The 20,525-nt window shown below is 33.7% G+C and overlaps 4 protein-coding genes and 2 long non-coding RNA genes across 10 annotated transcripts; 2 read left to right on the top strand and 4 right to left on the bottom strand.

Annotated features, from left to right (window-relative positions):
- Positions 1–758: 758 nt before the first annotated feature.
- LOC135128396 (uncharacterized) lies at positions 759–3,696 on the bottom strand. 3 transcript variants are annotated; one of them, XR_010280391.1, is made up of 5 exons: positions 3,665–3,696; positions 1,883–1,965; positions 1,676–1,779; positions 1,461–1,625; positions 759–1,398 (listed from the first exon to the last, which is right to left on the bottom strand). It is a non-coding gene; the product is annotated as an uncharacterized LOC135128396 (long non-coding RNA). The 3 variants fall into 3 exon arrangements; XR_010280390.1 differs by having other exon boundaries at positions 1,676–1,965; XR_010280389.1 differs by lacking the exon at positions 3,665–3,696 and having other exon boundaries at positions 1,676–1,990.
- Positions 2,520–3,656, bottom strand: LOC135128397 (uncharacterized). The gene is made up of 3 exons (XR_010280392.1): positions 3,490–3,656; positions 3,262–3,429; positions 2,520–3,201 (listed from the first exon to the last, which is right to left on the bottom strand). It is a non-coding gene; the product is annotated as an uncharacterized LOC135128397 (long non-coding RNA).
- A 9,965-nt stretch (positions 3,697–13,661) lies between the features above and the next one.
- On the bottom strand, positions 13,662–15,216 carry LOC135128395 (uncharacterized). Its single transcript, XM_064055306.1, has 3 exons — positions 14,745–15,216; positions 14,221–14,695; positions 13,662–14,173 (listed from the first exon to the last, which is right to left on the bottom strand). Exons 1-3 carry the CDS (start codon positions 15,016–15,018, stop codon positions 13,963–13,965), a joined length of 960 nt encoding a protein of 319 aa, XP_063911376.1. The 5' UTR covers positions 15,019–15,216; the 3' UTR covers positions 13,662–13,962.
- Positions 15,217–15,355: 139 nt separating this feature from the next.
- LOC135127927 (LETM1 domain-containing protein 1) lies at positions 15,356–16,993 on the top strand. 2 transcript variants are annotated; one of them, XM_064054630.1, is made up of 3 exons: positions 15,356–15,609; positions 15,662–16,322; positions 16,542–16,993. In XM_064054630.1, exons 1-3 carry the CDS (start codon positions 15,518–15,520, stop codon positions 16,872–16,874), a joined length of 1,086 nt encoding a protein of 361 aa, XP_063910700.1. In that variant the 5' UTR covers positions 15,356–15,517; the 3' UTR covers positions 16,875–16,993. The 2 variants fall into 2 exon arrangements, with proteins under 2 accessions (XP_063910700.1, XP_063910699.1); XM_064054629.1 differs by having other exon boundaries at positions 15,656–16,322.
- Positions 16,983–18,944, bottom strand: LOC135127925 (zinc finger CCCH domain-containing protein 3). 2 transcript variants are annotated; one of them, XM_064054627.1, is made up of 5 exons: positions 18,799–18,944; positions 17,907–18,741; positions 17,701–17,853; positions 17,456–17,651; positions 16,983–17,408 (listed from the first exon to the last, which is right to left on the bottom strand). In XM_064054627.1, exons 1-5 carry the CDS (start codon positions 18,812–18,814, stop codon positions 17,064–17,066), a joined length of 1,545 nt encoding a protein of 514 aa, XP_063910697.1. In that variant the 5' UTR covers positions 18,815–18,944; the 3' UTR covers positions 16,983–17,063. The 2 variants fall into 2 exon arrangements, with proteins under 2 accessions (XP_063910697.1, XP_063910698.1); XM_064054628.1 differs by having other exon boundaries at positions 17,907–18,738.
- Positions 18,945–19,105: 161 nt separating this feature from the next.
- LOC135127924 (large ribosomal subunit protein eL14) lies at positions 19,106–20,297 on the top strand. Its single transcript, XM_064054626.1, has 4 exons — positions 19,106–19,211; positions 19,409–19,510; positions 19,686–19,880; positions 20,063–20,297. Exons 1-4 carry the CDS (start codon positions 19,209–19,211, stop codon positions 20,255–20,257), a joined length of 495 nt encoding a protein of 164 aa, XP_063910696.1. The 5' UTR covers positions 19,106–19,208; the 3' UTR covers positions 20,258–20,297.
- Positions 20,298–20,525: the final 228 nt, after the last annotated feature.

The raw sequence follows: 20,525 nt of genomic DNA, 5'->3' as shown, positions 1-20,525 counted from the left end.
GAAACAAGTTCTTAAGTTCCAAGAAAATTATACGTATTATGTAAAAAAAAGAACCCAAAAATTCAAAAATTAAGTCCCACCTATGTCCGCACCGATCTCAATTATGATAAATTGCAAAATCCATATTTCACCAATAAAATTTACCATTTCAAACATGTTTTGAGTTTCTTGTTGTAAAATGAAGACTATGTATACTACGAAAAACAGAGGCAAAATATAAGCCCCGCCCACCCACCCTGTCTCAATTGTGATGATTTTTTCTATTCGTCGTGTGTCAAGGGGCGGACCTTAAGTGCAAAATCCTTATTTTATGTGAAACATATTTCTAAGTATCGCGTTATTTAAAGGAAACTATATATGTGTAGAAAATAAAAGTCAAAGTTTAAGGACCACCCATTCGCCCTAATCTTAATTATGATGAATCTTTCATTCATTGTCAGATCATCAATCAATATTTGTCTAAAAGATTTTTTTTTAAGTCATTTTAAAATTTTCTAAAATAATACCCCTGTACTTATGGTTTATGAATCCGCCTTGATTTTTTTATCCTATTTTCACAAAAAAAAATTTTTGAGTCGACACTTACAATTATGAATGAAGCATTTACTTCATAGAATTTTGCAGGAAGCGATACATATCTATAAAACAAAATAAAACACAAAATAATCGTTTTAGAAACTTATATTTTCGGTTGATACGTCGATTTGTTGTGTTGCCACATTTCACTCTTAAGAAAGGTTATGAAACAATGGGAAACATTGGAATTTGAACATAGTTTTTATTACAAAAAATATAAAAAGTAAAATACAAAATTAATTTGAAATAATCGTAACAAGACAGAAAAACGTATTTACTAAGTTTTTTCTTTAGTCTATTCTTTAGACGTTCTCTTCACGTCCGATGTTGAATGTCGAGTTCTGTGTAACTAATATCCCAGTAGTCGCTTTTGTAATATAGAATATTGCAAACTGCCAGTTTTCTAAAAGATATGCTAATTTCGGTATTGTTTAATATTTAAATATCATTTTTAGCCGTTTGTTGTACCATTTCCAAGTTCACGGTAGTAAGAAATAGTGACGACATCACCCTGGATATAATGTAACGTTTTAACTCGTCTCATTCTGGAAAACTTTCCAAATGTTCATTTACAACGGGATTCCTTGCTACTTCTCGATAGAACAAAATCACACATAGTTGGAAAAACCAAGCAGTGAGAAAAACCAAAGGATAGAACAGAAAATACTGGAATTTATATGTTACATCTAACCTTTCGCCAGGTTTTGACACTGCTTGCACTAGTGGCCTCCTGTAGATTGCTTCATGAATGAGAAATCCTTTGGCGATTATTAAAACCAAAGTAGTTAGGACAAAATAAATCAAAATTCCTTGTTTCTTCCTCTAAAATATAAAGAATTAACAGATTAAACGAATACCTTACTTATTGTTTGATTTTGACCAACGTAGTTTATGCTGCGTAAGAGAAGACACCCTTTAAAAACGCACAAGATAGCAGCGACTAAAAAAAAATAAAAATATGGGATACCCTCTTCATAAAAGTCTCCTTTGAATTTGCCACTAGCGTAAATCCAAAAAGCTGACATGATTGTGCCAAATATCCCCAAAACCTGCAATGAGAATTTTACATTCTGAAATACAAACATATTAGCAATCTTACAATTTCGTTGACGGCTTCATAAACTATTACTGTAACAGTTTCGGCGATTTCTTGAATTGAACGTTTTGACATCATTTTGATTGTTAACAATTTGCCGGATTACACTAAAATGCCGATAGAAATACTATATCGAAACATTGGGAAAGAATGTGTAGCCAGTGAGAGACGACTGCGAATACCCCCATCAGCAACGGTTTTGGGTTTTACCTTGTTGTTATTTCTGCATTTGTAATCCTTTTGTTACTATAACCACTTGACTCAACATAAGCAGGAATATAAGTGCGCATTACCTACTTAATATTTCAGCTAAGAATGTTAACATTCAGTGGCGTCGTTCCAAAATATAATGAGAATATATAATGGTTTCAATGCCGCTGGCAAAAAACTCGTTTCGCCAGTGGAGTACCTATGTAAATTTAGTTATAATATTAGTGTAAGAAAACAGTCCAGAGTAATTTTTTAATATCTTAATTACAGTTTTTGCTTGCTTCGTATCTATATTTATGGCACTAGAGGCTCTGTATGATTCTATAGTCCTCACAGTCCCAAGTTATAGCTGCGCCACGGCTTCAATTATTACGTTAATAGTGGTTGACCCTGTCGTATATTCCCCCGAAAGTCATTTGTACCGTATGTTAAACCTTGGTTTTGACCGGAGTTTCACATTGATGTACAATTGCGTAACAGCTATAGGTTTAAAGACTATTTGATAGAATTTTTCTTTGCATGAATAATAATCTCAGATTTTGTTATATTTAATGCTGTGTTGTCATTCAGGGACTGTTATTCCCTTCAGATTTCAAGAAGTTTGCGGAAATAGGCACAACGAAATAGAAAAAGCAATAAAAAATATATTTTATTTTACTTCATACATCACAGAATAATAAACCACAAAAGCAAAATAAAAAAATACCAACATAAATATAAGGGTAATTATAATTCTGTACACTAGCTTGATGTGACGTGATGACATTAAACGTTTATCATTTTTGGATCTACTTCAGACATCAAACTTCAATCATTGATTAACTTGGACGTTTTTTTCTCGCCCGATGAATATACTCTCTAGTGTTGATTATTCAAATTACAAACACATGTAGAGTTAATGGCAATTTTTTTTTTAATTATCCTAGTCGTTTCTTGTACGATTTCCAAGATCACAGTTGGAAGAATAGTGGCGGTATCACCTTGTACACAATTATGACGTTATCTCATGGGTATTGGGTTTGCCTGTGCATATTCATTTCTTCTTGACCAGTTTCCACACGTCCATTTACAACGGGATTCCTTGCCACTTCTCGATAGAACAAAATCACACACAGTTGGAAAAACCAAGCAGTGAGAAAAATCAAAGGATACAACAGAAAATACCGGAATTTATAATACACATCTAACCTTTCCCCAGGTTCTGACAATGCTTGCACTAGTGGTCTTCTGTCAATTGCTTCATGAATGAGAAATCCTTTGGCGATTATTAAAATTAAAGTAGTTAGGATAAGATAAATCTGAAGTCCTTCTTTCCTTCTCTAAAAAATTAAAGATTAAAAGATTAAACAAAAACCTGCCTCATTATTTAATTAATCAACCTGTTTTATGCTGCTTAACAGAAGACGTCCTTTAAAAAAGCACAATATAGCAGCTACTATGAAAAAATAAAAATATGGGTCGATGGTCCTTTCATTAAAGTCTTCTTTGAATGTTCCATAAATGTAAATCCAAGAAGCTGACTTGATTGTGCCAAATATCCCTAAAACCTGTAACGAGAATTTTACATTCTGAAATAAAAATATAATTGGTAATAATAATAATCTTACAATTTCATTGACGGCTTCATAAACGGCAACAGTTCTGGCGATAGCCTGAATTGAATGTTTTGACATCATGTTGACTGTTAACGAGATGCCGGATCACACTAAAATCGTAACTATTTTTATTTGTAATAACGACACTGCTACCTCTTCTCAATAAAAATATATAGAAACGCATCACCTACTTAATATTTCAGCCAGGTATGGTAAGTCCACTTCTGCTTTATTGTTGCTGTTGTTATTCAGTGGCGTCGCTACTGAAAAGGATGAGAATGCAAGCAGTTTCGGTGTTACCAATTAAGGGTGGCGTCTGGTTCGGTTTCGCCCAATACTAAATACATTGAAAACATCGTCGTAGTTTCCTAAGTAAACCTGCATTCTGCTACCGCATCACAGCTCGTTTAATGCCGATTTCTCGTTTCAATAGATTTTTACTTTTCGCGAGTTATTTACCTCAGTGGTGGATTTTTTAATGTTATAAATGGTATCAAAAGAAAGCTGACACTTTTCCCCAGGGGACCTCCTATCTCAGAATGCAAAAAACTTCAGTATTTCGTCAAAAAAATGCATCAATGTGCCGGTTAAAATGTGATGTAAAAGTTGTTCAACTTTATATTTTTTTTTTTTTGTAAAAACTGCATACTAGATATGAATATAAATATGGAGGTCCCCTGGACTGAAGTTTGTTAATTCGAAATATATTTTTTTTAAAGCGATATGTCTCATATTTTTAAAATGCAACTCCGGAAACCGCGACGATGTTTTCAATGTATTTAGTATAGGGCTAAACCGAACCAGACGCCAGCCTTAACTCGTTCGGCGAGTATAGTCCACAGTTACAGTTACAGCTGTTGACTGTCTCATATCTATATTTATTAACGGCACTGGAGGCATTATATGATTCCATAGTCCTCACAGTTTCAAATTATATCTACGCCCCTGCCTCATTTATTAGTTATTATCACGTTATTATAATAATATGGTACCTTCTTGTGGTTGATCCTCGCGTAGATTCCCGGAAAGTCATTTTTCTACCGTGGGTTAAACCAAAATATATTTGCTTATCCTCCCAAAAAATTGATGACGTCACCTCAAAATTTTACAGAATAAATCGTGTCTAAAATATGCAAAATATGATGAATCGATACTTGATAATATTACTGCATTCATATTTTTTTGATTTGTTTATACAGGATGACCTAAAATTTAATGATCCCCCAAAAACTAATGACGTCACCTCAAAATTTTAACGATTTAAAATCTTCTAACTAATGCAAAATATGATGAATCTATACTTGTGATTAGTTAAAGAAGCATGCTATACGGATGTTTCAAGTGGTTTTTTCCATTATAACATTTTATGATAACATCATCAACACTTTAATTGGTCCATTCACACATTTCTTTGAGTCAACCTGTATAAGTAATTTTAAAAACTGGTCGAAGATTATAGCCACAGAACGTTCCGCGGCCATATAATCTTCGGCGTAATTTTCAAAGTGCATAACTCCAATTTTTCCGAAATTGATATTCTCAAGTATCAAAATCAAAATGGATCAACCAGACAAGTTTTGATCCTGCATGCTGAAGAATCTGTGTTTGTTCGCCTGTACTTCAGAATATATAAATAAATTTAGACCAATTTTTTTAAAAAAACATCAAAATTGTTTACAATTTAATTTTGAAATTGCAAAACCAAAAGTTCTGAAATTTTAGATAACGTTCTAAGGTAAGCATGGCAAATTGATAATCAAAATTTATCAGTTTATCCCCTGTAAAAACTTGATGGCCTCATCTCAAAATTTTGCTGAATAAATTCTAAGAATATCTACACTTATGTTCACATTTTCTTGAACCGTTTATACAGGTGATTAAAAAAATATGAAAATGAAGCAAGTTTATTTTACTGAATAACCAAAAACGATTTATTCCATTTTCTCAAAATTTTGAAAATACAGTATTGCTGTTAGTATTACATTATAGTATCAAATTGTTACATGTGTGGGCGATTAAAATTTGCAAAATTAAATTTTATAATTATTTATCTAAACAATTGGATTTGTTTGATTATACTTCAAGACCAAAGGAAGTTTCTTTAACTGTTATTTTACTAATTATTACCAATAAAATAAATTAAACACAAAAGTGCTATTTTTTAGTTTTGTTTAAACATCGTAATACATTTGCAGTAGATTGACAATTTGAGATTAAACATATCCAACGTTAAAATGGGTATTAATAACAATTATAATGTATAATTAAATAATGTTATAATTTAACCAAAAAGTGTTTTTCCATAAACACAAAGTTATAAAATAAAAATCATTAAATGCAAACATTGTTAAATTAATCCCGAAAATGTGCAATTTTGCAGCCAAAATTTCTAAAATTATACTTAACGTGATGACCTTCCAGACACGAGCTACGTGAAAAACGGCCACGTTTTTTGACTAATTGTATTCAGTTTTGATTTCGGTTCGGCGGGAGCACCAACATCGAGGCGACCTTTTGACTTAAAACTAGTGCATTTTCGCGAATTTTCTAATTTATTGTTCATAAATATTAGTGAAAGTGTGTTGTGTTGGTGCTGTGAACACGAAAAGTGCCCAATTTGGGAGGATGTTTTTCCAAAAAGGCCCGAAATCGGGGTGAGTACGACTTGGGTTTTAAATAAGCGGGTTCCGTGATTCGAATATTAAGTTACAAAAATCCGCAAATTGTGTAAATAATTGTTACACTGGTTCGATAAATTTCTAAGAAAATTTCGAGGAAGATTCAAGTTTGCCGGTCGAAGCGGGTGACTTTTTGGCCGTTTTTAGCGGTGATGGTAATTTTTCTCGTTCGTTGTGGCGATGTAAAAGTTGAAATATTCTGTGAATTTTTAAATTATTGGCGATAATTGTTAAGAAATTAGAATCGTGTTGTTGTCGTGATTGTTGAGGAACGAGGTGAACATTCAATGCCACTTTTTACAGAAAAGTCGGAAGAGCCAGTTCGTTTCTATCGTTACACTCGTTTTTTATGGGGGAGCAAAAACACTTCCCATAATAATTATTATTAACGCGCCGATTTCACTTTTTTTTTTTTTAATTTTGTATCAAAGTGTTTTGCTAAATGTCGAGTAGCGTTGCATAAAAAAAAAACAAGTACGAGAATGTTTTGGAAAAAATAAATACGATCAAAGTTGTCTTCAGTTTGTGTAGGTATGTTATGTTGCATAATTTTTTTATCTTTTTTTTTTTTAAACGAAATATCGCCAAATTTTGCGATTTTTAATTGTTAGTGAAATTAGCTCGTGCATCCGCTGCTTGAAAACTATCATGAAACAATTAAATAATATTCATATCATAATTAATACAAAAGCGTTTTCCTACATTCAGTTATGTCATTTTCAGTTGATAAAAAAAATAAAATTCATAAACGTATTTCTATCTGTTCTCAAGACATAAGGATGCGTAGTTTTAATTGGTACACTCTGTATATCTACATACATATTTATTTTAACTCTTTGGGTTACTATAAAAAAACCTAAAACTCACAAAATCAAATTATATGATCAAAAATTTATTTGATTAAATCAAATAATTAATTTTTTTTTATCATTTTCGTAATATTGAAGACTTCGTAGCGTTCCAAAATATGATTAATTTAGCTCCAAAATTATTACTAAATTTATTGTAGCGGCAGTTAACAATAAATTAAAGTAAATAAATAACTGTTATTTCTGGTTAAATAAACATTATAATAAATTTGATATAGTGTGATAATTTGCGATTAAACATCTTCAACATTTAAAACAGCTATTCCCCAAAAAAATTACAAACGACAGGCGGGAAATGTGATAATTTTGCTCTCTCATTGGCTTGTTATGACACATAATTACGTAATGACTAGGTACACGACATAATTAAACAAATTTAAACAATAATTAATAATTAATATTATAATTATTAAACGGAAAAGTGTTTTTCTACAAAGATAAATTAGTTTGTGCAAATATTGTTAAATTAAACCAAAAAATGTGCAGTTTCTCGGCCAAAGTTTTTTGTAAAATTATTTTAAGCAGGTCATCATGACGTACGATGAAGTACGCCCCGGCCGCGTTTTTTGACTAATTGTTTTTCGCTTCGATTTCAGTCAGGTACCAGTAACACTGATGAGACGTTTTGACTTAAAAATAGTACGTTATCGTGAATTTTCTAGTTTGTTGTTAATAAATATTAGTGAAAACGTGTCGTATTCCCGAAAATTCGTTGCGATAGTGCTGTGAATACGAAGGAGGAGGATAATTTTCAAAAAGGGGCCGAAAACGGTGTACGTACGATTTAGCTTTTAAGCACGGGACTCGTGATTTGTCTAATAGTTACAAATTCCGTTAACCTTGTTCGAAAAGTTCCAAAATTTTTGGGAAAATTTCGAGATCTATTTAATTATGATGGTATTTTTTTTTAATTATGATATTTCAAATTTTTTCAACACACAGCATAGTAAAATTTAACTTTATTTATACTTCAATAAATCGCATATCTACTTTTGTTTGCCGTTAAAAAATACTGTCCGTTAAAAATAATCTTAATACGATATTTTGTGAATTTTTGCATTGCTAAAAAACTCGAAGCAATTGGAAAAACGTGGCAACGATTCATCGTAATTTCAAAAATAAAATATGGTTATAAGGCCTAAGAACAGGTAATCAGATTATATAAAAATATACAGGTGTCCAAGTTAAACCTCCACGGCCTTATATCAGAAATATAGAAATTTTTAAACACCATTGTTTTTAGTTCGAAGGGTAAACATTAATTTAGTCCATTGCAAATATGAGGCATATATGGCGTCGGCGTCGCGACGCAAACATATATTTTTTAAATTGCAACGTAGTTTTTTAACGGATTTTGTTAGACCGTTAAATTGCGATTATAATGATCTACATTCTACAACAACTAGATATTTATTACATCTTCAGTTGATAAGAAAATTACGTAAAAAATTAAAATGTTAAGTAAAATTAAGGACTAACAAAATTTTCGTTCCTGCATTATCATATCTTTATTTTGAGTTATAGGGGTTATCATAAAAAAAAAACTAAAATTCACAAAATCAAGTTTTATAGTAGGTATCTAAGAAACTGGAGTTGTAGGATTAAATTAAAGAATCTTGGCCAACATTCTTTTTATTATTTTCAAAATGTTGAAGGCATTGATGCCGTTCTAAATATGCTTAAGATCTTATTTTGTTCAGTAATGCACTTCACTACTTCCATTCATTTCTAATAATAATTAGCTCCAAAATTATTAATAAGTTTCTATTTTTCCCGCGCAAATCAAAGTCAAGGACACTTTTTGTTCTTTGCAACTGTTACTTTACTAATTAACAATAAAATAAATAAAATAAATTAAATTAATTAAATAAATAAGTGTTATTTCTGAATAAATAACAACTGTAATAAATTTGATGTAGAGTAACAATTTGTGATTAAACATCTCAAATTTTAAAAATATATAGTTATTCCCCAAAAAATTTTCAAATGACAAGCAGGAAATTTGGTAAATTCAATACCATTGCCTCGTTTTTACATATAATCACGTTAGGACTAGATTCATTACATAATTAAATAACATTTAAACAATAATTAATTTTCGTGCAAAACGGAGTACTACGTACAACTTGAATTTTAATTGGGGGAGGGGGGGGGGGCGTGATTCGTATTTTCGTGTTAATAAATTAGTGATAGATGTTAGAAAATAAAATCGTAAAATTCACGCATTACGGAAAACATTCAACCATGTAAAAAATAAACTTTTGTAAATTATATATATTTTTTATTTACAGTGGGTCCGTATCTATGAAGATGAGGGGATTCGCTAAAAATGTAGCAGAAGTGGAAGCCAAACAGGACAGACGATAAGGCAAAAGGACTGGATTTAAAGGGTAAGAACCATTGGAATAACTGATTTTAAGTTTTCCAAGTGACATTTTGTATAAGAAAGGATACTGTAACAATAAATTAAACAAATTTTGAATAAAAAAAAAACTTTCACTATACAAGGTGACTGCGAAATACATGCAAAAAAAAAATGGGGAATAGCTCACAATATGATTATGTCACTGTGTAAAATTCACGGTCCTAAGTAGTAGCAGTGTCTAGAAAAAATTATTTGAAATTAAATGTAAATTGTTGTACGCGCCGCTGGACTGTTTTGTGACCTACATAATTACTACAATGAATGGAACAGAGCGAGTGGGATAAGAACCAAAAAAGTTACTTTATCAGGTACTTTTTTAATCGCAACGTGAAAAACACGAAAAGGGCCAGTTAGCATCGAGCGGTCGGTGAAATCGGTTTATGGTGGAGTTTTCCCATGCAGATTGTGTCGAAATGGTAATTGGTGTGCGTGAATATTTGCATCAATGGTACAACAACTCCGAGATCATGGTACCTTCAACTTCAAACTCACGATCGTGACCGTGATAGGACAGAAAGTGCATCCTACATTAAAAGAATACGGCCACATCCATACCATGTTGACAAAGTACAGGGTTTGGAGCCCGCTGATTGTCCACGTTGTGTAACTCACTTTTTGTCCGATGGAACTCCACATACTCGTCAACAAGTCGATTTCAAGAGACGGTTTTCGATAAATGTGCATCAGTTGGATGAAACAGTTCGTTTGTGGAAATCAACAGTGTCCAGAAATTATCGAAGAGCTTCAACAAGTGAAAGTGGCAGCCGCTACTTCGGTGTTTTTTTACCTATCAACAAACCTCTTGCGACGCTCTGACGCCTGTATTGCTAGTCAAGGACAACATTTTCAACATTTCTTGTAAAAAAGGTAGTAGCATTCTAAGTTGCTCTTATTTCTGTTCCAATAAACAATGTAAAATCGTTGTGACAAGGACCAAACATCCGTCAGAATCAAAATTACCAAAAAACTTTCACACTGACCTTTAACGATGAAGGAGTAAATGAATGAACGAATGATAAGCAGCAAAAAGTCGGTTTTACTTTTAATTGAAACTGAAAGTGTTTAGGTCGTTTTTATTCGAACGTTTTTCCAACTCTGTTTACAAGGTGGCTCAGTGCCTTCGTATCGAGGGTGGTTCATGAGGGTTTTGCCCCATTCGATTTTTAATTTGTTTTTTCTATATTTCGGCTCTACTAGGGTGGGGGATGCCGTGGTTAAAATATTTGCACTTATTTCGCAGTCACCCTGTATAGTATTCCATCACATAAAAAATAAAAAATGATATTTTTCTTTATTTACAGTAGGTCCGTATTTTGAAGATGAGGGAATTCGCTTGAAATAATAGCAGAAGTAGAAGCCAGAAAGGTAGGATTTTTCTTCTTAATGAAATGTCATCTTTGGGGGATGTTAATTTCCATATGCGCGACTAAAAGAAATTAATAGTGAGAAGGAGTGCTGCTAGAACTTCGAGCCTGCGTTGCATCAAGAAATCGTAGTTCAGCCCCAACCGGACAAACAATTAGGCATTTGGACTAGATTTAAAAGGTAAGAATCATGCGTGGAATTGACTTTATTTTTAGGTTCTTAAGCGACATTTTGTACCAGGACGGCTCATGTAACAATAAATTAAACAAATTTTAAATAAAAAAATATAATAATCAATTACAAAAAAATTAACTTTTGCTAAATGATAGGTTTCTTTGGTTACAGGACGCCCGTATCTTTGCAAATGAGGGGATTCGCTACAAATAGTAGCAGAAGTAGAAGCCAATAAGGTATTTTTTTTTTTCTTAATGAAATGTTATTTTTACTAGATGTTAATTTCAGAGTGCGAGATGTTAAGTGCCGAGTGCGCGTTGTTAACTTCCGGGTGTGCGGTGATAAGTCCCAAGTGCGCGATTAAAACCCGTAGTGAAAAGTGGTGCTACTGGAACTTCGATCCCGAGGTGCGTCAAGGAATGGTGGCTCAACTCCAGCCGGACAGACGATAAGGCATTTGGGCAGGATTTAAAGGGTAAAAATCATTTGTATTATTGAATTAAACAAATTTTAAATAAAAAAAAATTTCTACATTAAAAATTCAATTGCATTAAAAATTAACTTTTGCTAAATGATATTTTTCTTTATTTACAGTAGGTCCGTACTTGAAGACGAGGGGATTCGCTACAACTATTAGCAGAAGTAGAAGCCAAAAAGGTAGGATTTTTTTAATGAAGGATCATTTTTGGGGTGCGTAATTTAAACATGTAGTGAAATGTAGTGCCACCAGAACTTCGATCGTGTGGTGTGTCAAGAAATGGCAGCTCATCAGTCATCACCAAATGGACAGAATTTAAAAGGTAAGAACAATTTGTGTAACATATTTTATAATCTAATCTAATACTATTAAACGAGCAAAGTTTGTATATATATATGTAATGGGTTTCTCGAAAACGGCTCTAACGATTTCGATGAAATTTACAGGTTAGGGGTTTTTTGGGTCAAAAAATCGATTGATCATAGTTTTAACTTCTGAAAATTACAGCTTCATACATTTTCAGCAATTTTCAGGCGGTGAATTATATTCGTTGCTAGGTAACATCGGATGACACTAGACGAACACGAGATTGTTTTATAAGAGAAGTTTGGGTGACAGTCTGACAGTACGTTTGACGTACCTTTTTATCTTCAATTGTACGTACCGAAACATACTCTACTGTATAGAGGACGTTAAAATTCACCCTCTGAGGTGACAAAATTTACGGAAAACTAAACAGTGAGCGGATAAAAGGCACACGAAAGTGCGTTGAGTTAAGGTTATGTTGTCAAGCATTCATTTCAGAGGTTCCACGGTCAGGGTAAATATGTGATCGTTTTCCGGGATGGGACCGTGTTATTTCAGTTTTTGGGCTCAACTTTTCGCACACTTTCGTAAGTGGCATCTTCGGGAGCAGGGTTGAGATTGAGAAATTAGGAATAACGCAAAAGAGCACGGTAACTCAGTATGTTAATCACACCAGAGGCGAAACCATTCTGGCAGTAAGAAAGTGGTTGTGACCTTTTTCTAGAGTCGAGAGAGAGAACTAGGAAAAAAAGAGAACGACAGAGAGAGAACTTGGGTAACAAATGAGATTTTAATAAAAATGTCAAGCAATAATTCCAGTTTTCTATTCTTTAATCTCTACATGTCACTCATCTCTATTTAAAACAAAGACTGCTTATGGAATTTCTTTTTTAATGTGTATTTTTAATTAGCGCGTGTACTTCAAAATGCATACTATACGCATATTTATCTGTCCTAATCTGATCTAATACTACCAAACGAGCCGAGTGAAGCTCGGTCAACCAGATATTGAATACTGATATACGACTAGGGCTTAAAAAAAAAGAAATAATCTCTTTTTAAACGATAATTTTCTTTGATGACAGTAAGCTGGAATCTTTGTAGAAGAGGGATTCACTGCAAATGGTAGCAAAAAGAGCCACATGTTGCAACAGAAGATTAAAGAAATATGTCAGGGATTTTGGACGACTGGAAACAGTAGCAATATCATAGATTTCGTGGGGCCACTTGTTCTGTTTAGCAAATTGGCGACAGCTATGTCCCCATCAAGCGCAACGAAAGTAACAATATGCTATCAATTTAACACTTTTGAAGCTTAATAGAAGTGGTGAAGTGGCATATAATGCGGCGGATTTTGACAAAATTATTTTGTCGAATAGTACTTTTCAATCTTTTCATGATAATTTGCGGAGTAAAATTCTGTGACGTGTAAAACGAATCTAATTGGTCAGATCCCTTCGTTTTAAAGCGACGGTAGAATTGAGAAGAAAATGATATAATATAATATTTATACTTACTTATGTACTAAGATGTCTCCAGTATAGCCTCCTTAATTTTTTAAAAAGATCCACATTTATTTTTTTTTTAACTAAGATATATTCATTTCAAGTGTGAAGCTTTTCTTATCTCCGTGAGTACCTGTCTAATGCAAATTGACCTCAATTTTAAAACATGAATTGACATCTGCATCTATTGTACCTTTTACACACGAAAATTTATACACAAAAAGCACTGTCAGGTTTGAATTAAGTCTTCAAATTTGAGAAACGAAACATAACCTCACTTTCTACCAAATGATAGGGTTGCTTGATTGTTTCCAAACCAATGATGCCAACCATACGGTGTGTTGTGGACTACTATAGTTCAGTAAATTTTCGATTACAACACAATTAAAATAAAATCAAGTTTATTTGCACTATAAGTTTTCTCTTCATACATTAAATATTTCTAAAATAAAATTCACATCAAATAAGTGCTACTGCAACTTTATAACCTCGAATGACATAAAATCTTCCTCATTTTTATAATAAATTAATAAATACCATAAATAATTACACCAAACATTAATTACTGACGTTTTCATATAAAAAATTAGATTAAAAAAATTCGAATTTTATCACTAGATGTTGATTCTTCAGTACTAGTCAACAGCCATAGGTAACACTTCAAAGCAAAAATAACGTTAAATTATTATTTCGTTCCAATCCTCTTCCCTGGTTTCATGGGGGGTATGTCTGAGAATTCAACTGAATTCTCATTAGCATAAGCAACAAATTTTTCACCATATGTTGCTGCACAGGTAATCAACATCATAACATCGCCTTCAGCTTCATGGACATGCAAAGGTTGCTTCGATGTTAGTCTTGTATAAACATCTCCAAGTTTATAACTAACAAATTGTCTACAAAGCAATATTAAAACCAGTACAAAAAATACACCACAACTTACCTCACACTAGTATATTTACGTTTCAAAGGGACTAGCGGATCACTTCTATTATTCTGTGCTTGTGTGTGATCAGAAATTATTTGCTTCTTTGGTGTGGTTTCATTAAATTTTTGTACATCAACAGGTGTCAGTCTACTTTGTTCCAATTCACGTTCAAAATCTTCACTAGCTTGGCACAGAAGCTCATCAAAATTATCACTAAATTCCATAGGCACTTGTTTAGGTTTTTCCTCAACCACCTTTTTATTACTGTCAATATTTTTAAACGCTTCAATTGAGTCAACACACATGATATTTTCACATAAGCCATTTCCAGTTTTCTCTATTTCCGCTCTCAGAATTGGATAGTCAAATCGGTTACCGTTATGAGCCACCAAACAAATGGGTTTTTGATTCATGTTTAACCATTTATTCAAAATATCGACTACATCACTAGAAAAACATCCTTGATGCTCCAACAAATCATTCGAAAGACCTAAACACGCCCCACTAGGAATTAAAATAACTTGAAAATGGAAACTCACCAGTAATATCCGTGCTCTCGGGGGTAATCATTTTGTTTGGATTGAAACAAAACGAGAGCTTGTTGTGCACTCTTGGAAAGCAACCTAGTTCAATATGATCGGCTTGAACTGCCACAGCGCAAAATTCTGTGATTTTCGTTAAATTGTGCTCCATATGAGGCAAGCCTGTGGTTTCTAAGTCCAAAAAAACGAATGTTTTGATGGGAGGCATATTGAATGAGGTTATGGTACGCAGTTGGTGAAAATATGAACACAAGTGGCTGCTTCTAAGCATATTCTTATCATTATCCTAATCTGCCCATAATTGCTATGTAATTAGCATTTGGACGATGGGAAATCTACGTAATGGTAAACAAAATTTGCGCGCCGGTACGGTGGTGGTGGTGTCAATTGTTTGACAGTTTTGACACTTGAAACTGTTGACAGCGCGCAAATTTTATAACAATTAAAAATACATTTTCGTGTTTTTGCAATACTTATTTTCAATCTTTAACGACTTTCGCTATGTGTGAATTTCTGTTATAATGCGTTTTTTTTTTAATATTGATCTTACTTTACGTTGTACAACCAAAAAAAATGAAACTCCCTAGACTGATTTGGTAATTTGTCATTGTCAAAAATAAATAACCTTCAAGTAGTACGCTAGTACATAACAAAAATAGGTTCCTTAGGAAAATGATTTAAAAAATGATACCCACGGTTAACATCGACAGTGGTTAGTTAATAATGAAGGTCGTACAGTGCTTTTAGAATCGTGTTATAAATAGATAAATATGGCTCGGTTAGTTGTCAACTTCTGCAAGCTAAACACTCGAACTAGCCTTGTTTTCTTAGCAAAGCCTCCAAAAATGCCCGAGATCTTTAGGTAAGATCTCGTTGATGAAGCAAAACGTGCACTAATAATGTCAAAGTTTTAGAAACATTCACATAAGTCCAGCTCTCCACCGGAAGTCTCTCTACAAAACTGAGTCCAAGAAAATTCGCTTCTACATTGTCCACCGATACGTGGAATATTTGAAAAACTATGACCAAATTTTGGAAAAGAACTTTCCAAGCGCGATGCAAGTGTACCGCATGTTTAGCATGGGGATTAAAGATTTTGCTGTAGATCTTAAAGAGTACTTCAAAATAGTCCGATTGTTCAACTCTCCTGAGAAAGATAAGTTTAGAAAATTGACCCGTAAGGAGATTGAGTTGTACCATCAAATGCCCAAAGATATGTTCAAGGTGGCGCCATTATTGTTACTGTCCGCGCTGCCACTAGTCCCTTATGTAGTATTCCCCATTGCATATTTCTTCCCCAGGGTTTTTCTGTCACGGCATTTCTGGACGTTACAGCAAAAATCTGAATATAGCATTTTTTATTTGAGGACGCGACTATTAAATAATAGATCATTGTTTAGATGTGTTCAGGCGGAACTAGATGGATTAAAGGGACATGGGCTATACAAGGACTGGGCAGTTATATTGGGGATGATAGGCAGCGGGGTGCAACCCAAGGCTGAACAGATTTTGAAATGTAAAGATTTATTTATGTGCCAGCCATATCATTTGTTTTATTTGAAGGGGAAACATGTGGTAAGCATGAATAATCCTTTTATTGCGACGTTGTTTGATTTGTACCGTCATAAAATTTTATCACTGAAAATCTTGATATTTAAAAAATGTAAAGCAGCAAAACACTTCATCTTTTCATTGAAATGTGTAGGTGCAAATTAAAACGTACTTGCAAAAATTAATTTATTTACTTTAGTGGATTGGTGTGAATTAGTATTTTAGTTTTTTTTAATGTTGTAGAAATATTTATTGAAAATTCACAACCTTCATCTGGGATGGTTTAGGCGGGCGCGTCTAGTAGAACGAGCTGTGATACTTAAAGAAATGGACAGAGCCATAATTAGAGAAGGTGGCGTCCATAATATGCCCATTGAAGCTTTAAGAAATGCCTGTCTTATAAGGGGGCTCAATCCTGCGAATATGCGTAACGAAGACATGGTGAATTGGTTAAATAGTTGGATTAAAATTTCAAATGTTGTGGATAAAGAAAACTTGTCTCTCTTATTACATTGCCCGATTTTATTGGCTTACAACGAGCCGTCAAACTGGATTTTGATTTATAAAACGAAATGAGTTAGTTTTAGTTAATTTATTTTCTGATATTTGTGATACGCAAAAGTACCAAAATAATTTTGTATTATATAGTTTAGAAGTATGGCACGACGTGAATAAAACGATACGTTTGTTACAAAGCTTTATTGTTTCTTTTCCATTTATAATATAACTAATAAAAATATTCTAGAAATTGCCAAGAAATATTCGTCACGTTCCCTCAAAAAGTGGTATAAAGGCCGGTAAATCCCCCAATTTTGGTCTCTCCCTCGAAACTGTCTTTATAACAGGTTGCTCCCCCACTGAATCTAATTTTGCAGACGAGTCTTTAGCGGAATCCTTGTAGTATCGATTCTTTTCCGATACTTCTTTAACAAGCGACTCAGTCACAACTCTCTTCTTTTTCTCTTTTTTCACGAAACATTTCTTGGCAAGCGTATTTAAAACCTTACTATTTTTTCTTACCACGTTTCCGTGTGGATAGGGACACCTCCGTTTTGCGCATGTCCTACTCTTCTCAAAGTCCGGACACAAAAACTGGTGGCGCTTGTCGCACTAAAACAAACGTCAAAACAAACCATTTTTACATAAACGGTGCATACTTCTGCCGCCCTCTTGCAAAAACCTTCCAGGAAATCCCTGCAGATGTCCGCCTTAGGGCTGATCTTGACGTGGAGGTAGGGACAGTTGTCTTTAGAACACAAACCATCAAGATAGTATTTACACGTTGGCATTTTTTCGTGGGAAACTTTGTGTGATAGGAGACAATTTTCGTTGCGACACGCTCCTTGCAGAAATCTTGGAAAATATGGTTAGTGAAATTTCACTTTATAAAGTTTCGCCTCACCTAGTGCACAGCACAATTTGGTCTGGATTGTGCAACTTGAAACACGTGCCTGTCGTTTTCCCCGGACATCTTCCGTATTTTCGGAAAATGGGACACGGGATGTTACATTTCCGCAATTTACTAGGGGATGGTTTAACTGGAGTTTTCTTGGATCTGAAATAAGACAAAGCCTAATTTTCCCCCTAAGATTTAAAACAAAGCTAGACCTGATGACTTTGTACCGTCTAACCAAACTTCTTCGATTGCTTGATGTACTTAAATGTTGCTTGGTGTCTTTTCTCACTAATTTGTACTTGGAAGATGATTGCACTCTGAAACTTTGATTCCTCTTGAACGAATTCGCTTTCAGGGTCAATTTTGGCTTCAGTAAAGATTCAGACGCTTTTTTTAACGAATTTGGAGATTTTTTATACAGGATGCCATTAATGTTGACGAAACCGGGTTTACACAAATTGGAGTTTTTCTTCAAGAGCACATTTTTCGCCACCACGTCCATACTTAAGAATCTATTAACGTACACATACCTCTTCTTAACCGTTTTCAAAATAGGTTTATTTACGCTGTTTCTTTTGTCTAACTTAAACTTATTAATTGGGCTATTTTTGGCACCTGATCGCACGATTTTGTACTTTGTGTGTAACGAATTACGTCGTTTTCTAGGTGAAGTATCAGGTGAATTGCAAGGAATTCGCACTAACTTATTTCTAGTAGATATCACAGTTGTTGTTTTTGATTCGACAACAGGTGTGGGTTTAATGTTTGGCACGTTATTTCCAAAATTTTTCAGTACGTTTGGGTTTACATGGATTTTTGGTTTTGTAGTGGGGAGTAGAGTTTGAGGAGCGTGGAACTGGGGGTTGACAAAGACTTTTTTTTTGAAGTGGGGATTAACGAGGACTTTGGTCGGAGGGGCTGGGTTGGGATTGATAAAATTGTGTTTTACGTAAATAAAACGATTCGTAGATGGCTTAGGGATGTCCATAAGATGGGGAGGAGGGTAATAAAATTGGGATTCTCCAACCATATGGTGATGATTCACTGCTGAAATATTTTCGAATTCGCATAAGTGGATCTTGTGAAGGTGTTTACAACACTTACTTGGATAATAGTTCATTGTGGATAGTAACGTCCGATTTTAGTTTAATTGGTCAAAATGTAGGTTTCACACTTAAAACTTTAAAATCATTCACGATATCACCAGCTGAGATAAATTGACATTTAGATATTTTAGACAGTATATACGTCAGAAATGACAGTTTGAATGATTTGAGCATGCGCCTGAATTTGTAAATATCGTATTTATTAAATTATACAATTTTTGTTACTATTTTCATCGTTTAAATACGACAGTTTATACAATTAATAAGAAATACATTTTTATACAATTTTTACGATATTGTGACAATCGTAAAATTCGTTTAGTTTCTGTTTTGAGTAACTATGTCAACTGTCAAATGAATATTTCCGGTGACGTTGCGGCCATCATTCTTTTGGTTAGAGGGTGAAGCATGGTAAGTACTGTTTGTTCTTTAGTCGAAAATATAGCCACAAATCAGAACAAATTCTCCCAAAATTACTTTTCCGAAAGTTACTTATAACTCAAACAAAACATAGCTCTTTAACTCCAAACTTATTTATTACACTGCCCACAACAATTGTTGGATAACCCACATGGCACTTCTAAAACTAATGTTAAATTTTCTTGTAGCCGTTCCAAAGGTTTGTAGAAACCGGCCGCGTGGCCTTTGTGTCCGATGGCCCCCATAAGGGAAAATTGGTCAGCATAGTCGATGTTATAGACCAAACTAGGGTGAGTAAAAAAAGTTAGGTTATCTTCTTTCATGTGTGTTATTTGTCTGATGATCCACTTTATTGATAGGAATTGCCGACTGATTCATAATGTAGATAAATCAAAACTGATGTTTTGTTTATTTAAATATTAATCAAGTTAGTTTTAAGTAGATATTAATACCAAATTGTTGTAGGTATTGGTTGATGGCCCAGCGAGTCAAGTCCCCAGGGGTGAACTGCGCCTAAATCAGCTACACTTAACCAAGTTCAGAATCAAATTCCCCTTCACGGCTTCAACACGTATTGTTCGTAAAGCGTGGAATGACGCCAAAATTAATGAAAAGTGGGAAGGCTCTGCATGGTCTAAAAAAATGGCTGCAAAGGAAAAGGTGTGTAAATGAAATTCTCTTTTTGTAGAAGAATTTGTCTGTAATTACGTGATGATCCAGTTATTGATAGGAATTGCCGGCTGATTTAGAGCTGAAGCCAACTTACGTACTGAATGTTGCATGAACTTGTATTGTTGGTATTTTTGTGAGTTCAAGTGTTAATGAGTGAATTTTGGTTTTAGAGGGCTCAGTTGACAGACTTTGACCGTTTTAAACTGAGGAGAGCGAGGTCGCGCAGAAACCACATCAGGACTATTGTTTTCAGGAATTTGAAGAAAGCCGCGTCTAGAAATGGGACTTTGTACGGCAAAAAGAAAATGGCTAAGGGTGGAGATAAGCCAAAACCTAAAAAAGCCGGCAAAGGAAAGAGCGCATAATTTGTTAAAATTAACAGATAAATACATTTTTTAAGGAAGACGTGTGTGTTTTAATTTTCTTTATTCCTGGTTTGTCAGCTGGTGTGCGTCAGTAAGTTAGAAAACGAAGTGTTTGTTAAAAAGCTAAAGAATCAAATTTGTTGTAAATTTAGTAAATCGTGTTAGAAAAATGAAACATGATCAATTTAAACAGCATTCGTGGGTGATTAAATTTATTAAAAAAAATATATGATGCTAATGATTTTATGCAACCAACAATACATCTTGC

The sequence above is a fragment of the Zophobas morio genome, unplaced genomic scaffold (assembly GCF_036711695.1).
Source record: "Zophobas morio isolate AGI-343-1 ecotype UQ-CSIRO unplaced genomic scaffold, CSIRO_AGI_Zmor_V1 ptg000012l, whole genome shotgun sequence".
In the NCBI taxonomy this organism is placed as follows: domain Eukaryota; kingdom Metazoa; phylum Arthropoda; class Insecta; order Coleoptera; family Tenebrionidae; genus Zophobas; species Zophobas morio.
Note: the sequence above shows the minus strand (reverse complement) of the source record. Positions and strands in the feature narration are given on the sequence as shown.